Source organism: Lynx rufus, unplaced genomic scaffold (assembly GCF_022079265.1).
Source record: "Lynx rufus isolate CCGP_SWC_20201006 ecotype Redwood Valley unplaced genomic scaffold, mLynRuf1.p SCAF_6, whole genome shotgun sequence".
NCBI classification, from domain to species: Eukaryota; Metazoa; Chordata; class Mammalia; order Carnivora; family Felidae; genus Lynx; species Lynx rufus.
The window spans coordinates 1,838,784-1,856,799 of NW_025814878.1; the positions used below are offsets into that span (position 1 = coordinate 1,838,784).

The 18,016-nt window shown below is 47.0% G+C and overlaps 1 protein-coding gene across 2 annotated transcripts in view; it reads right to left on the reverse strand.

Annotated features, from left to right (window-relative positions):
• Positions 1-1,209: 1,209 nt before the first annotated feature.
• LOC124528801 (solute carrier family 22 member 1-like) overlaps positions 1,210-18,016 on the reverse strand; it is a 29,637-nt gene continuing 12,830 nt past the window's right edge. The window contains exons 7-11 of one of the 2 annotated variants that reach the window (XM_047102613.1): positions 15,787-16,001; positions 12,793-12,901; positions 5,221-5,333; positions 3,801-3,900; positions 1,210-1,723 (exon numbers count right to left, since the gene is read on the reverse strand). In XM_047102613.1, the coding sequence (XP_046958569.1) occupies positions 1,657-1,723; positions 3,801-3,900; positions 5,221-5,333; positions 12,793-12,901; positions 15,787-16,001 (604 nt within the window). In that variant the 3' untranslated portion in view covers positions 1,210-1,656. The remainder of the gene's footprint in view (positions 1,724-3,800; positions 3,901-5,220; positions 5,334-12,792; positions 12,902-15,786; positions 16,002-18,016) is intronic. The other variant, XR_006966235.1, reaches the window with a different exon arrangement.

Here is an 18,016-nt window from a genome sequence, read left to right on the forward strand (position 1 = left end):
GCCTTTGAAAAGTGTCTTTGTTTAGTAAGCCTAATAGGTCTCTGATTTGCTCCAGTGACATCTTGAAACATCAGTCATTCAACCTTTAGCTGCACAGAGGAGGCAGAGGTAGGACAGACAATAGGACTCGTTGCCCTTCACAAGCAGATGCAGGGAGTGAGCTGGTGGAGTGGAGACGGTTGACACGCACGTGCACTACAGATGTGGGGACCACGTGGCATGGAGGCTGGTGTGACATTCCCGGGTGATCTGCAGCTTTCTGTGTCCCCAGAACCCACCTAGAGGTGGGTGCCAGGAGGTCACGGATGCTCGGATGGTTAAGGAGCCATAAAATCAATAGATGGAGATGTGGGAACTACTTCCGGGTCAGAGCAGAGTCCAGGCTCTTCCCGTGACTTCACGCTGCCTCTCTAAGAACGCACCGTGTTCTAGGCACAAGGCTGAAAGGGAGTGCTTCCTGCCCTGCTGTCACCACCCCCTACCCCCCGTGTGAAGTGGGTTCCAGGCCCTGAACTGTCAGCACAGAGCCCGACACGGGGCTCAAACCCATGAACCATGAGGTCAAGACTTGAGCCAAAGTCAGATGCTCAACTGGCTGAGCCACCCAGGCACCTACGCCCAACTTTTAAATTCTTTAAAATAGAATTTGGCGGACGAGAACGTTCTTTTGTTTGCTTGTTCCAAGTTGCCAATATCCATTCTCAAAGGAAGAGCCAAGACGCTCAGGCCCAAACCCGTGGCCTCACGTCCCTGAGACCATCACTTAGCCGAGCCGGCCAGAAGTGCTGACAACACAGCCCCATGCCTTTCCCCAGGCTTCCAATTCACATTAGAAATATTTTTTCCCCAAGGTGCTCCAAAGCAAGGGTATTACGTTGTCTTTGGTTTCTTTCACAGGGAAAGAAATTTTAAAACAAAGGTTTTTGTGTATTCTAGGAATGAAATCACCTCTTCCGCCAGAACCTAAACCAGTTACTACATAACTGGTGGTAAGCTGAACTCTTTGATATATTTACTACAATAGTTTATAGCTGGCATAGGAGTCTACCTCCTGGAATCACCAACAAGAATGAAAACCAAGAGTGAAACTCAATACAACATTCCTCGAGCAAAGGTGGCAGAAACCGCTTCCTAAAAAAGTTACAGTACTTCTGGCCTGCGGATGAGGATCATGCTTTATTCCATGAGTCGTACGTAAACGTGATTCGGGAATGGTCTGCCGGGAGAGTCGCCATGTTTGAAAACCAAGTGCCCTTCAAGAAAGCTACACCTTGAAATATTTTTGCCAAGATAAATACTCCCAATACAAAGACATTTTCTTTTGGAGGGAATGAAACAACACAGATTCTAGGAAACCAGCTACAGAGGCCTCTTTTATAGCCATATTTAAACTCGATTGGATCTTCGAAATACTTTAGATAGTTAAGTAACTGGTAACCACCAACAGCTCCTGCTAGGAAAGGTAAGTAGATACAAGAGACCAGGGCTTTGGGAGATTTTTTAAAAGAAAGAAAATAAAGTAAAACGAGGCACATTTGGTATTGTTCAGAATGTTGGTTTAGGGGCAGGTAAGTGAGGAAGAGCACAGGAAAGTAAGGGTTTCTAAGCGTTTCTTCAGGTGCAAACCCCATCTTCGATCTCAGCGAAGCATCGCTCTCACGTGCCTGCACATTCTGTTGTTTGGATCTGAAGGTAAATCGTGTTTTCTTTGGGCTTTGCTATCCTGTAGCCACCAAAAACAAAAATGAGCAATATGCAAAATGAGTTAAAATAAACAATGTTTTGACTAAGAAACTATTGCAAAAGAGAGAGAGAGAAGAGAAAAGAAACTATTGCAAAATCGTCCACAGGAATATGTCTCAAAACAAAAGGAGAAAAGGAGGGTAGCAAGGAACACAAAAAGGACCAGCAAAGGGATATCTCAAGAGATGACCCGGTGCTTATCAATGAATTGTAATGACATAGTTTAAAATCTGATAATCAGGGGCGCCTGGGTGGCTCAGTCGGTTAAGTGTTCGACTTCGGCTCAGGTCATGATCTCATAGTTTCGTGAGTTCGAGCCCTGCATCGGGCTCTGTGCTGACAGCTCAGAGCCTGGAGCCTGCTTCAGGTTCTATGTCTCCCTCTCTCTCTGCTCCTCCCCCGCTCATGCTCTGTCTCTGTCTCCTTCAAAAATAAATGAAAACATTAAAAAAAAATTTTTTTTAATCTGATAATCAATATTAGCTACCTATTTGGGACCCAAAAAGGCATATTGTCATCAACTAGAAAATGCATTTACAGTTAAAATAGAGTGTCCCAGGGCACCTGGCTGGTGCAGTCGGTTAAATGTCCGACCTTTAATTTCAGCTCAGGTCATGATCTCACGGTCATGAGACTGAACCCAAGTCGGGCTCTAAGCTGACCACAAGGAATGTGCTTGGGATTCTCTCTCTCCTTCTTTTTCTGCCCCTACCCCCCCACCACTCGTGTTCTCTCTCAATCTCTCTCAAAATAAATACGCTTTAAAAAAAAATAGTTTTGTCCCTTATCAGTACGGAGACATCCAGAATTTGTCAAAGTGAGGTTTATGAAGCACTTATGAGCTTCATTGGCAAAGCTTATTAACAGCACAGATTCCTGGGTCCCACCCTTCATTTACTAAATCAACAAACCTAGAAGGCTCGGGAATCTGCATTTCAGTAAGCTTCTTCTTTTGTGATCCTTCTGCATACTAAGTTTTGAGAATCACCGAGGAGTTTACACAATATGCAAGAAGAATGGAGAAAATCTAAGGTTTATCGAACACCTACTACGTGTGGGGCACATGATCAGTCACTGTCCCCCCACCTTATCTCATTGAATGTTCCCAGCAATCCTCCAAGGTGAGTATTAGTGTGGCTATTTGTCAGGCAAGGAGGTAAACTTCCTGTAAGGTTCAACGACATCCCCAAAGTCATGTGGCCGAGTAGATGACTGGATTTGAGCCCAGATCTCTTTGACTCCCTAGATCATTCTCTCTATGTCACAGGGACTTTCCTATGGAATCCATAGAGCGAGCCTGGAGGGGGACCCGAGAGGCTACCTCCTCAAGCATTGCTTATTCCTTTCCTTTTTTATTGCTGTAAGAGAAGAATCTGAGACTCCATTAAAGTCCTCGTCCCTGTCACAAGAATGAAAGTTTTAAGTCCCTCTTCCTTTGTAAAGAAAGTCATTAAAGAGTCGGAATCAACAGGGGCGCCTTGGTGGCTCAGCTGAGTGTCCAACTCTTGATTTTGGCTCAGGTCATGATCTCACAGTTTCTTGAGTTCAAGCCCCGCATCAGGTTCTGTGCTCACAGCGCAGAGCCTGCTTGAGATTCTCCCTCTCTCTCTCTGCCCCTCCCCTGCTCTCACTCTATCTCTCAAAATAAATAAACATAAAAATTTTTTTAAAAAAAAATAATCAGAACCAACAATTGCTAAAAGGACAGAAGACTGATTTAAAAATAGCTCCCAACTCAGGGCAGTTAGCTCCTGGTGAGCTAGGAACTTGGCCCTTGTTCAGTCAGCATCTCAGACACACGTTCTCAGTCCCACAGTTCGGAACAGCTAACGGCCAACCAAAACCACATGTTCGTGCTCTCCAATCTTTCCTCACCCAAAGCCAGTGGCTATTTGTGTCGTGTTTCTCTCTACAGCAGCTCTGGTTAAAATAAATAAATAAATAAATGCACAGATATCTGTGAGGCTCTCCTAAACCACTAAGATAGAGGAAATGGAGATACCAGGGGGCAGGGGTCACTCACGTGAACCCCGAGTCCCGAAGCACCACAAGCTCACCTCCCAAGGTTCTCTGCATCCTCGATGGTCTCTGGCAAAGTGACCCCTTTGGTCTCAGGAAGAAGCAGCGTCACCCCCCCGGCAAGCAGGCCCAATATCGCTTCAAACGAAACAGAGTTCACACGGAGCCGTTAGAGCACAGCCAACACCATGTAGGGATGCCGACCGCTAGCTAAAGGGATGGCTAGATAATGCACCTGTGAGACACACTGGGTGTTTAGAAGTCGGGACCATCTAGGAAACAAAAGTTAAAGCAATAGGATCACTGGGGAAATGTCAGACTGAGAAAGGGGAATAGTGGGGTGCCTGGGTGGCTCAGTCCGTTAAGCGTCTGACTCTTGGTTTTGGCTCAGGTCATGATCTCACGGTCCACGAGTTCCAGCCCTGAGTTGGACTCTGCACTGACAGCATGGACCCTACTTGAAATTCCCTCTCTCCCTCTCTCTCTACCCCTCCCACCCTCTCAAAGTAAATAAACATTTAAAAAAATGGGAATAGTGCCTTCGTTTTACTTCTACATAAGAATAACTTGGACAGTAACTGATGTTTAAGTGTTAGCAGATTGATTATATATAATGTATATTCTATATATTATAGTTATATATAAAACTATACACATTAGATAATTGCATTATAATGTATTGTTTTATATAGAATATATATAATAGTTACCATATATAAGCTATAATATATACTATAGTTACTATATATTAATATCATATTACTACATATTTGATATGAAGCATAGATAATATGTTTGTGGGCAGTGTGGGCCTCTCTCGTTTCTCCTTCCCCATCCCTCCTCCCCTCTCCTAATTTCTCCCTTCCTCTGTCCCCCGCCCTCTCCCTCGTGCTGTGCCTGGGCCCCGGCACAGCACCTCTCTGCACGTAGATGGCCGTTCTGCCTTCCACCAAGTGGGTTAGCAGGGTCTCGGAGGTCCCGAGGTCTCAGTCTGGGGAGAGAAATTAGAGTCCCCTCCTCCTTCTCTAATCCAACTTCATCACTATCATAGCTGATACTAAACTTCAATTCCCATTTGTCTCTATTTCCGCTGTTAAGCAGCAGAGTGATAATTCAGCATCTTAAGCCTCCAGCAATTACATGTTAAATGCACAAAAATTAGGAGTCAAATTCGTAAGGAAGGAGGAGGCTATGTCAACAGAGGCCTCTCAAATTCTGTCCTATAAGACAATTATTGGACTCCGGAGCCATAGAATGTAAACCTCTGGCCTGCCTTCCAGGAATGGCCTCCTATCTTCCCACGCAGCAAGACAGAGCGAGCCAGGAGACAGCGACAGGGAAGGCGCCATCCTTGTCATCTGTAAACTCACTGGAGGACATCATCCGCTCATCAAATAGTTGTTGAGTAATCGTGCTGGGCTGGGAAGAAGGAATAATAAACATCCCAGGAAGTCTTACCAAACAAAATGAGGGGCGAGCCTTGCCAAACCTCCATCAGCCTGAAGACCAGGAAGGGGGTGACGATCCCGCCCAGATCACACAGGGAGGAGCACACCATCACTCCAAGGTTCCTGACAAAATAGAGAACAAAAAAGATGCTACTTCTGTGATCCAACTTTCCAAAGGCTAACCTTGTCCTAGAGCAAGCACAGGGAGGGGAGAGAGGCTGGCAGAGAGTTAATCACCAATGGCCAATGGTTTTCAGTCAATCATGCTACATAACAGAGCCTCCATGGAAACCCTGACCTGTGGGGTTCACAGCTTCCGGGTTGGTGAACATATCCATACACTGCAACGGTGGCCCACCCCAACTCCACGGGGACAAAAGCTCCCGTGCTTGGGACCCTTCCAGGCCTCACCCTAGGTACCTCTTCATGTGGCTGTTCATTTATTTCCTTTGTTATGTCCTTTATCATCAACCGGTAACTGCAAATAAGTGTTTCTCTGAGTTCCGTGAGATAGAGCAAATTATTGAACTTGAGGAAGGGGATTTGGGAGTCCTGATTTAGACCCAGTGAGTCAGAAGTCCAGGTGACAACCTGGGGCTCATGCCTGGCATCTGAGGTGGGGCCAGTCTTATGGGACTGAGCCCTTACCCCGTGGGATCTGCACTAACTCCATGAGGTTATGCACTAACACCATCAGATGCACTAACACCATCAGAATGGAACAGGATACCCAGGGGGTATCTGGAAAGTTGGAGAACTGGTTGGTGCAAGCTGAGCCCTTCCTTCCTTCCTTCCTTCCTTCCTTCCTTCCTTCCTTCCTTCCTTCCCTCCCTCCCTCCCTCTCTCTTTTCTTTTCTTTTCTTTCTTTTTCTTTTCTTTCTTCTTTCCATGAAGACATAGGGAAGGGCAGAGAGAAGGTATTAAGGATGGGAGGATGAAGAAGCCTAGAAGAGAATCAGAGAAATGATCCTACCTGAAAGGATTCTCTTCATCCCTGGTGATAGTCTTTGCTCTGACATCTACTCTGTCTTACACGAATACGGCCACTTTTGACTAGTGTTTGTATGGAATATCTTTTTCCATCCTTTTACTTTTTTTTTTAAGTTTATGTATTTGTTTTGAGAGAGAGACCGCGTGCGAGCGGCAGAAAGAGAGAGAGGGACAGAGAATCGAAACAGGCACCGTGCTGACAGCAGACAGCCCAGCGCAGGGCTCAAACCCATAAACCATGAGATCATGACCTGACCCCAAGTCAGATGCTGAACCGTCTGAGCCACCCAGGCGCCCCACCATCATTCTACTCTTAAACTATCTCTGCCCCTATATTTAAAGTGAGTTTCTTATAGCCAGTATACAGTTGGGTATCACTTTTTTGTCCAATCTGATGATCTTTGACTTTTAATTGGGGTGTTTAGAACATTCATACTTCTTTTGACTGTTGATAAATCTTGCTTGTTCAGTGCTGGGTATTTTTGTATTCCTATAAATAGTCTTGAACTTTGTTTTAAAAACATGGTTAAGCTAGGAACAATAAACTGGGAAACGTTTTATCCTCTAGGATATGACCTTTAAGCTTCTTCGGTGATACCTATTTGCATCTTGGTTGGTTATATCATCTCTCAGTGTTTGCCACTATACCTTTAAACGTATTTATGATTTATTTGATCAGTTTTCAACAGGATATTTCTTCTTAGCTGTAAAAAGTATATTGAGGAAATTATATGTAAAAATTATCTATCCATGTTTTATGGAAAGATTATAATAGCAAGAGTAGATGTTGAATTTATTAAATGCCTTTCACTGCCAATGGAAATAATACAGAACAGTTTTAATTTGTCAGCTTTAATTTATTAGCTCTATAAAACTCTTTCAATTTATTAGCATGATTTATACTATTAGATTTTCTAATACTGGACTTTGTGTTCCTGAGTAGCTCATCTTAGACATGATATATTATTACTTTAATGTCTCCACTATTCTGTTTGATAATATATGGTTTAGGGCTTTAATCAAAATTCTACAAATAATATTTACCTATAGTTTCCTTGTTTTCTTTATCTTTGTTGTTCTTTGATACCAGTATTATGCTAGCTTTATTAAAATTTTTAAAAAACCTTTCTCCTTTTTCTATCGTCTAGAAGAGTTTGAGTATCGTTGGAGTTTTCTATTAATTTCATGTTTTGTAAAATCTCCCTGTGAGACCATTGTGGATTTCCTCTTTATCATTGTTTAGGGACTTCCTTATCTTATTAAATACATTTTTGGCATACATTCAATTTTGTCTGATAAGATTATGGCCCTTGCTATATTCTTGTCTGCATTTACTGATATGTTTTCATGCATTCTTTTCTTTTCAACCTTTCCAAGAAGTTGCGCTTCAACTATGAGCAAATTGTTCAGTTTTGCTTTGTAATCAACTCAAGGAGTCTCTTTTTTTAAATACAGGACTTGAGTCTCTTTGTGTTTATTTAAATGTCACAAACGCTTGGTCTTAATTCCGTCATTAGCTTTTATATCATGGTTTTTACTACTTCTAGTGTCTTATTTTCAATACGTGTTAGTTATCAGTATTTTTTTTTCTGATAATTTGGGAGGTTTGTATTTTTTTAAGTTTATTTGTTTTTTAGTAATCTCTGCACTCAGTGTGGGACTTGAACTCATGACCCCCAGATCAAGAATCCCATACTCTTCCCACTGAGCTAGCCAGGTGCCCTGGAAGGTTTGTATTTTTATTCCAAATGTTACTTTATAATTTTATTTAATACATGTAATACTGTATTTCTTTAGACAGTATTCATTAACTTCCTATTATAAACAATTATAAAATTCGTATATTTCCACTTCCTCCTCAAACCATCCCTGCCTGCACTGACTTTAGTTAATAGTATCATTGTTTTCGTGTTTCTCCTTACATCTTAAAATATACCTAAAACACTATGCAATTTATCAGCTTTTAATAATACATTTTTCCCCCAGCTGGAGAAAGTACACAAAGGAAATCGGCTTATCACACCACATCTGACATTCCCTCTCCTTTCCTGTCCCTGTCTCCATTAGTTCTAGCATTTCGTTATTGTCAGATTTCTGACATTTTCTGCTGTTTGTACTCAAAACCACATACCCTTTAATCCCCCATTTAATGATTATCAATCTGATATCAAGTAGATACTCCCCCTAGAGCTGTGACTCAAACCTTCAGCCCAGTAACTTAATAGAATATTCCTTATTGCTTCCTTCTGAGTCTGTTTTTCCTGTGACACCATGTGCCACTTCAAATCATAGAGTCAACCATTCTTTTATTTCTAGAAGTTTCCTTGAAGGTTTTTTTTTTTTTAATTTCTTGGAGGTTTTTTTTGTTTGTTTCATTCTTTCTGTTATCTTTTCTGGGATGTGTGTACGTGCACTTGTGCATGTGGATGTGTGTGTGTGTGATCTCCAAGACTTTTAAACTCTTTGCTTATTTCCATTTTATTTTGCAATTCTCAGATCTACCTTGCCTTTCCCTCACTGTATCAGTTCTCCTTTGCACTGCTTTCAAACAGGTTTCCATTTCTATCATCTGGCCCATATTCTGACCCAAGACCTTTTATCTTGGCTTTAGGCCTTCATTTGATAGAGATGACTAAGGAACAGTTTGCATTTGGTTGTGGTATTTTGGGTCACCGTTTTCATCTGCTTTGTGACACTATTTTGCTAGTGAGTATTCTTCATTTGTCCTTTGCCCTTTGTTCCCTTTCTCCTTTTCTCTCATGGTCTATTTGTGTAACTGGGTGGATTGCTTTTTTATTATCCTTCTTTACTACTGGGATCTCTTCCTGTATCAGCCATGTCGAAGGATTTGTGGAGGGAGCCAGGCCACGTGCCGGGTCAGGACAGATTCTCTGGGTCGAATGCAATCAGATGCTTAACGTCTCTCACTCCCAATCGACAGAAGTCGACAGGACAGAATTGCTCATCGTGTTGGGTCTTTCTCCTCCACCCTGCCTCGCGCACACCGCCATCTCCAAGGTCCCTGAATGTTCTCTCGTGGCCTCGCTCTCCCTGCACCACCTTCAGCCTCACAAGGTCGGGAGGATGGAGCTTATGGGTCCAGCCCCTGAAGCCACCCTGTTACTGCAAACAAGGGACTGTGGGTTGTACCCTCCCCGGTATGCTTCCTGCTTTGGAAAACTGTTGGCCTTGTCCAAGGGTTACTGTCACCATGTGCATCCCTGGAATCTTCCAGACCCTCTGAAACCTCACTGCATTCAGCAGCCCTTCTTCTCACACTTGTCTTTCAGGGTCATCCTAGGTTTGTTTGTTTATGTTTATTTATTTTTGAGAGAGAAAGAGAGAGAGCACGAGCAGGGGAAGGGGCAGAGAGAGAGGGAGACACAGAATCCGAAGCAGGCTCCAGGCTCTGAGCTGTCAGCGCAGGGCCTGACGCGGGGCTCGAACTCACGGACCGCGAGATCGTGACCTGAGCCGAAGTTGGACGCTCAACCGACCGAGCCACCCAGGCGCCCCCAGGGTCATCCTAGTTTTAAAGTTGGCATTTGCAGCTTTGTTTATTCTCATTTTTCGAATAGCTTCAGTGCCATTTCCAAGAGAAGAAAGAAAAGACGCCGTTATTTTAAGCAGTTACGTTTTAGAGAAGTAAAAAAATGTAATAAGCACACAGAAGCTAGAAGCAGTAGGGAGAGGGAGCTAAGTTCCTTATGGGAAAGTCACATGGTGTGGTGTTTTCTGCACTCGGCCATTCTATGGGCCCTTGGGGACCGCTCAGGACAGCTCTATTACAGGTACAGAGAAGTACGATATGCCGTTCCCGTTTTCAGGCAGCCCATGCCGTAGTGGGGAGACAAAAAGGAGAGACGATTTCCAACACAAGGCAGAGCCCACTGAAGCCAAAAGAATGTTCTTGACAATATGTGCTGCAGTCAGAAGGTGGCTGTTCATTTCTAAAGCCTCCTGTGAGTAAGAAGCAGGGTCAAGATGGCTTCAACAGTAATTTTTAAATTTGGAGCTCTTGTAAAGTAATAAAGTAACTGGAATAACCCGTTTAAAAAAAAAAAAACAGTTCCGGGGCGCCTGGGTGGCTCAGTCGGTTGAGCGGCCGACTTCAGCTCAGGTCATGATCTCACAGTCCATGAGTTCGAGCCCCGCGTCGGGCTCTGTGCTGACAGCTCGGAGCCTGGAGCCTGTTTCAGATTCTGTGTCTCCCTCTCTCTGACCCTCCCCTGTTCATGCTCTGTCTCTCTCTGTCTCAAAAATAAATAAACGTTAAAAAAAATTAAAAAAAAAAACAGTTTCGATTGGATTCTATCCATTGAAAATATCAGAACTTTCATGACTCTTATTCTTGTGTGTGTATGGATCACATTTAAAGTTTTTTTTAATAAAGTTTATTCATTTTGAGAGAGTGTGTGTGTGTGTGTGTGTGAGAGCAGGGGAAGGACAGAGAGAGAGGGGCGAGAGAGGATCCCGAGCAGGCTCCGCGCTCTCTGCTCAGAGCCAACGTGGGGCTTGAAATCGCAAACCGTGAGATCACGACCTGAGCCGAAACCAAGAGTCAGATAGATGCTTAACCGACTGAGCCACCCGGGCGCCCCTAAAGTTACTTCTGAACTTCTGGCTTCCGTTTCTAGTTATTGAGAATCCTTATCAACAGGCTCTCTGCACAAATGGCTCCTTGAGATGGGTTGCTTGGCTTTCTTCCCCGTAGGAGCAGGGACTCAGGCCCTTTGACAGTTAACATTTTCAGCCAGTCCCCTGGGTCCGGTGGCCATGACAATGGAATTGTTTGGCCCGGCTATTTTAGACTCCGGGCTCAGGACTGCCAAATGTGGAAGATTTTCTCTTTAATGTGCCTTCATCCCTTTGTACTCAGTCCAAGCAACCTTTTATAGATGAGAGTATGAGACAGAGCCTTTTAGTGAAGGGCAGGTGGGGAAGAGGACAGTAAATCAGGGCCACTGTTGCACCTTCTGGCTGACTGACGGGCTCAGATTGCTGTGCAGCTGAGCGATCGGGGAGCTGGAATATTTCTTAGAAACTACTGGCATGATGGCATGAGGAATAGCACACGAGAAAGAGTTACACAGACCGAAGAGACAGTTTGAGGAAACAGACCAAATTCTAACGAGGGTCCGAATTCAACCTCGAAGCAGAGTGGTTAGTTTCTTTTACCCTAAAAATAATCTTCATTTAAAACAGCCTCCTAAAACACAGATGGCAGTAAGTCCATACAAAGATGCTCAACATTTTTAGTAACTAGGAAAATGTAATTTAAAGTCACAATAATACCACTACTTCTCAGAATGACTTCGAAAAATAAAAAAAAAAAGAAAGAAAGAATAAAGAAAAAACAAGTCACAATACCAAGTGCTGATGAGGATGTGGAACGATAGGATGTCTCACGTGGTTGGCAGAACACAAAATGGCGCAGCCTCTTTGGCAAACGTTCTGACCGTTTCTTATAAATTTAAACACACACTCACCATATGAGCCACTCCTAAGTTTGTGGCCACGAGATACGACAACATGTATCCACTCCAAGACCCGAATGTTTATGAGCAGCTACACTGTACTCACTCCAACCTGGAGACAGTCAATGCCAATACACTGGGAAATGGATAAACAAATCGTGGCACATCATTCACACACCGGAAAAGCACTCAGCGCGCACTCAGAAGGGGCAGAGCACGGGCGCAGGCGGGCAACTACGTGATGTCCCCCGTCCTGCTAAGTGAAAAGAGACAAACACCGAGTCTGCCTGCCTTGTGACTTCATTGACATGACATTCTGGAAAAGGTAGAACCAAAGGGACAGAAATCAGATGAGTGGTTGCCAGGTGCTGGAGGTGGGGAAGGGACACGAGGAAGCATTTGGAGATGATGGAGACGTCTCCATACGGATCGTCGCGGCAGGGAAATGAACACACATATAATGAAAATTCAGCAAACTGTGCGTGTTAGAGTGAACTCTGGTCTGAACCTGACTTGGAACGGTAAGTCCTCCAGGCCTGTTGCTACGTTTACGGACAAGCATTGTGTCATCACGGGAAAGGCACGGGCTTCTGGTGGCATCAGGGCAGACGCCCTGCCACTTTCCAGCTGTGTGCCTCTTGCGAGTTCTGTGTCCCTCTCTGAACCTCAACTTCCTCATCTGTAGAGTGGAAATAATGACACTGGGGGCGAAATGGCACAGCTCTAGAAATGCTTCCTGTGTCACTGGGCCAGTCGGAACTCTGTCTACGCAACGTGCGTCTACAGGCACGGATGGAGCTACGGGAGTTCGCGCCACTAGCCGTGGGCTGGGCTGAAACTCAGTCTCCCACTCTCTCCCGTCTCTATGCAGATGCCTTTTCTCTCATGCCTGCCCTCTGCACAGTCTCCTCCAACCTTTCCATCTCACGTTCTTTCCTACAATCGGGTGTTGACGCGCTCTTTGATGCCCAACCCCCGCCTCAGTGTCCAAACGGGGGAGCTTTGAGGAATTGTCTTAGAAGTGCCGGTCCTCGTTGAGCCTGGCTGGTGCACAGCTATTTCAGGGGCTGCCTGACCTCCGCCCCCCCCCACCCCACCTCGCTTTGTGCACCCACCTGATGAACGTGGGATACAGCTCGGCGTTCACCAGGCACACGATTTGGAACACGATGGTGATTCCCATTCGGCCGACGCAAGCTACTATGATGTTTAGCCAGTGCAGATCTGGACAGGAAACACAGAGGTGGGGATCTCACATGAGGACTGTGGTCACAGAGTTCCCTCCCTCGAGGAGTCAGGTTAAGAAGCTTGGCCTTTAGAGCTGGAAGGGCCTGAACGACTGTCTTGTCTAACTCTTTCCTTCCGGGATAAGTAAACAGTCCTGAGAGGTCTCAGAACTGGACCGTGACACATGAAGGGGGGCTCCTCTGTGCAGGGGAAAGAACATGCATTTGGAGTCTCAGCTCTGCCTCCGGTCAGCCACGTGACTTCCTTCTTTGTCTCTTGGTTTCCAGAAACACAGTAGGTCCACGAAAAATGCAGCCCTTTAGGTACTATCCTGGAGCCGACAGACCAGATTTCTAATCTTCCATCTAGGGTTCATTTCCAAACACATTTTTAAAACCAAAACCCTTCTCCAGATAGTCCCGGATGTGAGCATTAGGGAAGCAAACCTTGTCTCCGCTTAGCCGACTGCTGTGGGCTCTTGATTACATGACGGTCCAGGAAGCCCGTCCCCTGTTGAGGACTGATCCAAGAATTGGGCACCTTCACCTGCTCCACCTGGATCGTCCCAAACACTGACACACACAAGTGGCTCCTGTGACATGCCAGGTCACTTAGAAAGCCTCTTGGCTCACAGCCACTATGCCATCTCAACCCCTGGCCCCAGATATTGGCTGCTCACGGAAGCCTGCTCTGTTTCACTCCACCAGCGTGAGGCTCCCAGGAGAGAGGACACGGTGGCCTTAGGAATGAGCTGGCCACAAGGTCCAGCCCAGTCTCCCAGCCTCCGGCAGCTCCCCACCTTGTGCTAATCAAGGACGCGCCCCAGCTTCCTAAAGAGAAGAGATGTTTACTCCGTACATAGAGGGAGGGCCTTGCACACAACTCTGGGGTCTTTAATCTGTTGAGCTGTTCAACTGCCCCGGCTCCCCTTGGCACTGTGGGGCCATCCCTGCCCAAAGCCCCCAGTGCCTCTCTCCCACACTGGGGCACAGTCCAAGGCCACCTCCTGCTAACTGGGCCTCTGTCCATCGCTCCTGCCCCTGCTCTCCTGATTTTGGGTGCAAGGATTCCAGCTGTTCCTCGAATGCTCAGCTCTGCCCTCCTTGGGGAGACTCCCACTCCTGTCCCCCGCCTGGGAAGCACATTCCCTAGATGGCAACACGGCTCATTCCCCTCATTCAGGTCTCCCGAGGCCACCCCTGACCACCACACCAAGGACTAAGCCCGCCACGCTTCGCCTTCTCTTTTTCCCTCTAGCATGCAAATTCTGCAAAGCAAGAACTTTCTCTGCTTTGCTCGCTGCTGAGATCCCAGGGCCTAGATGCACACTGGCCACAGAGAAGGTACTCGAAATACTTCCTGGACGAGGGAGTGAGTGTTTACCATCTAATGTGACAAGGACTAAATCGAGGCCAAGTGGAGAGGGTGGGGCTGTGAGGGGGGCCTGGGAGGATGGGACCGGAGAACATGATGCCTGGGCTCTGCCTGCCTGATAATTGAACAGTCTCAGACCTCCAGCTCCCTCTCTGTACACAGTGCTGTTACTTAAACAACAACAACAACAACAACGAAACTTCTCACTGATCTTTCCAGTATCCTAGAAACAAGAAAATGCAGAAGAAGGTGGGTAAAATCTATTTCAGATGGCCTCTGCCCCTTTCCCTGTCTTCTTTGTCCTCTTGCCATGCAAGGAGGGGGGAGAAAACTGAGCTGCCTTTTTCCACCTCTTTTTATTTATTTTTTGTATTTATTATTTTTTATTTTCAGCCTGATCTATATCCAGCCTGTTCCTTGAGAAGACAGAGTTCAGGAAACGCTTCCCACAATACCCTCCATAAAAGCTTACCAAAACAACTCATTTAACCAACAAGGCCAGAGCGCAAGCAATGAAACCAGAGAGAATAGCAAGTCTGGTTTAACAATCTTCCCAAAGGAACAAAGAGGAAAGGCAATTTGTGCATTGGAAATTAAAACTGACGAGAACGATTCTGTTTTGGATTATCCTGGATTGTAAGAATTAAGGACGAAAGCACCCACCCACCGAAATGGCTGGTGTGAAAAAGACTATAGCCACACCCCGTGTTGGTGACGATGTGTCACAATTAGACACGTAGGCCTCATTGGGGGTGTGTAAATTGGTGCAACCATTTTGGAAACCTGTTTGCGTCTACTTAGAGGTACGTCTATGCCGCCCCGACCCAGAAAACGCACTCACAGATCTGTACCCAAGGGAAATCGGTGCCCGCACCATGACAAGACAATGTGCTAGAATGTTCACTGCAGCTTATATCCCAAGAGGCAGATGCTGGAAACCACACAAGGGTCGGTCAGCAGTGGGACAGGTAAGTGGCGTGGGATTCATACGGTGGAATGCTGCACAACGATGGAAAAGCACATAAACTACGCTCCGGTGTGATGGCATGGAAAATCTCACAGATGGAATGAGTGAACGAAGCAAGACAAATACACAGGGCACATCTCGTATGGTTCCTTTCGTGTGAAGTTCAAGAACCGCTGGAATTAATACTCAGGGACAGAGGTCAGAGCAGCGGTGATCTGAACAGGGGGGGTTGAATATGGATTGTCGGGGACCATGGGGGAACCTCCTAAGGGGCTGGAAATGTGCCACGTAATCTGGGTCATGTACCCAGATACACACCTATGGACAAACTCATCAGCTTTTACACTTATAATTTGCTCATTGAGTGTATGTTATACCTCAATTTAAAAAACAAAAACAAAAAACGAAAAAAACCCCTTGTAGATGAAGGTAACACCCATCTTTGTCTTTGTTCTTATCCCAGGGGCTCATCGAGCAGCGAAAACACTGTTCCCACAGTTGGATAATTCAGTTCCCTAGAAGATGATGATGGACAGCTCACCGTGTGAGATAAAAACCATGGCCAAGCAGGCTGCCCCCGCCACCAGGTTTGACAGGGCCAACGGGCGGATGAGGCCGCAGCGCTCAGCGGTGACGAGGATGATGAAGGCCGCCGGGAATTCAACCAGAGCCGAGTACAAGAAATCCAGGTAGAGGTTCGCACCCGTGGCGCCCACGTGCATGATGAGGCCCTGGTAGAGCACAGAGCTGGTGAACCTGGGCACGGAGGGGAGGCGGAGTGTAAGGCAGAGTGTCTGTGGGACAGCAGGGAGGGAGGATTCTGGCAGCGAGGACAAAGGTCCCTACGAGCTGGAGAGGAGCGTGGGTCCCTTGATTTAGAACGTCCGAGAGCAATCCGAGAAGAGGGGATAATCGTCAGGAAGGACGTCCCAGAGGGGCCCTCGGGGAGCAGCTCCTCTCAGATTGACGTGAGACAATGACTTCCAGGACATAAGCACGTGTCCCAGAGACCCTGACTGTTTCCTGCGACCTAGCGGCCTGGCCCCGCGCGGAGCCCTGCACGGGCCTTACTTCGTCTAATCCTCCGGCAGCTACAAGGAGGCGGGTGGGAGAAGGTGGGTGAGAATGTTCAGTAATCAGGCCTGCTGTATGAGCCGTGTGACCCGAAGTAACTTAGCTAAGCCCTCTGTGCCTCAACTCCCTCATCAGCAAACGGAATAAGGTCTTCCGGGAACACTCAGGCAAGTCCCATCCCGCCCAAACATGGAGACTCGGGCAAAGCGACCTCTCCCTTGTTCCACCCTGACGAGGGGACAGCCGTCCTGACCACGGACGTACAGGCGTAGAGGCCAGCCTTCGTTTAGGGAGACTGGGTGTACTTCAGTGCCACCCACAGGTACGGTTTGCCCTCAGCAGGACGGTGACCAAAGGGGCAGGGATGAGATACCTCTCTCCACAGCCCTCTTGGCACCCCTTCCCTGCCCCACAGGAAGTACCTGGTGGGCTTCCTGGCACCGGAAGAGCACTCGGCAAAGATGAGCAGTAATTGGCATCGGCGTCTCCCCAAGGTCAAGTACGCAGAGAGAGCAGGACAGATACCGGCCAAGTCTCTCCAGCTGCACAGTGGCGTTGCCCCCCTGTCTTCCACCCTGTAGCCCACCCCACGACCCATCCATGCGTCGTCCAGGGGAGAATAGCAGTGTCACAGAACAAGGCACCTAGACCGATGGGGACCAGCTAAGTGGCTCAGAGAGACTTCAGAGAGTTCCACGTGTCCTTTTAGGTGACACTGTATGATTTCGGAGGCTGGACACATTTTATGACACTGTGAGAAGAGACCTTGGTTGAATTAACTGCTCTTGTCCCAGCATCTGGATTGCCCATCAGCTCCAAAACTGAGATCACGACTGATGTGTCCCATTAACATACCCCCTCGTTTTCTAAAGCTGCACGCAGAGAACCACTGGGACGCTCTTATTTCCAGCCCTGCCTCACTCCTGGTTGGAGAAAAGGGTGAAGGCAACGTGAAGGAAGGCGCTCGCCTGTAGCTTGGTGAGTCCAGATAAGCCCAGGGGCCCCCTCCATGCCAGCTAGCCAGTTAAACGGGAACAGTCACATATTACTGACAAAGACGTTGATTTAAGAGAAAGGAACGGAGAGCCTGGACTTTCCGGTCCCCAAACGGTTCACAGATGTGCAGGGCTGCCATCTTTTGGCAGAACCCATGAACTGCATGTGCGTGTTAGAATGGCACGTCCTGGTACTGAGGGGGTCCCGCGTCTACATCGGGCACCGTTCTAAGCTGTATCTGCCAACACGCCTGTGAGGTAAGTCCTACCCTGGCCCCACGTGCTGATGAGGAAGCTGAGTCACGGATAGTGAGGCCTTCTGGAGTCACACAGCCGGAGTTTCTGCACTGAAGGAGCAGGTGGAGGGAAGGTGTCCGGGGTCAGTGCCTTGGAGGCCACGGGAAGGGATCTGGTTTTTATCCTCAGTGGACTAGGGAGGCGTGGACAGGGGAGCGACCTGGTCTTTGCCTGCTTTGTGAGCAGCGCCTGGCGGGGGACGGCGGTGGGAGCAGACAGGACAGCTAGGAGGTACCACAACAGCACAGGCAAGAGATCACGACCGTCGGGAGGGGAACTGAGAGGGCAGGTGACGCGAAATGGCAGATTCTGAACACATTTTCAAAATAGAGCAGAATTTGCTGAGGGCTTGGGTGCAGGGGTGTGAGAGCAGAGGAGCCGAAGCGCCCCCCCTTAAGAGGAGTG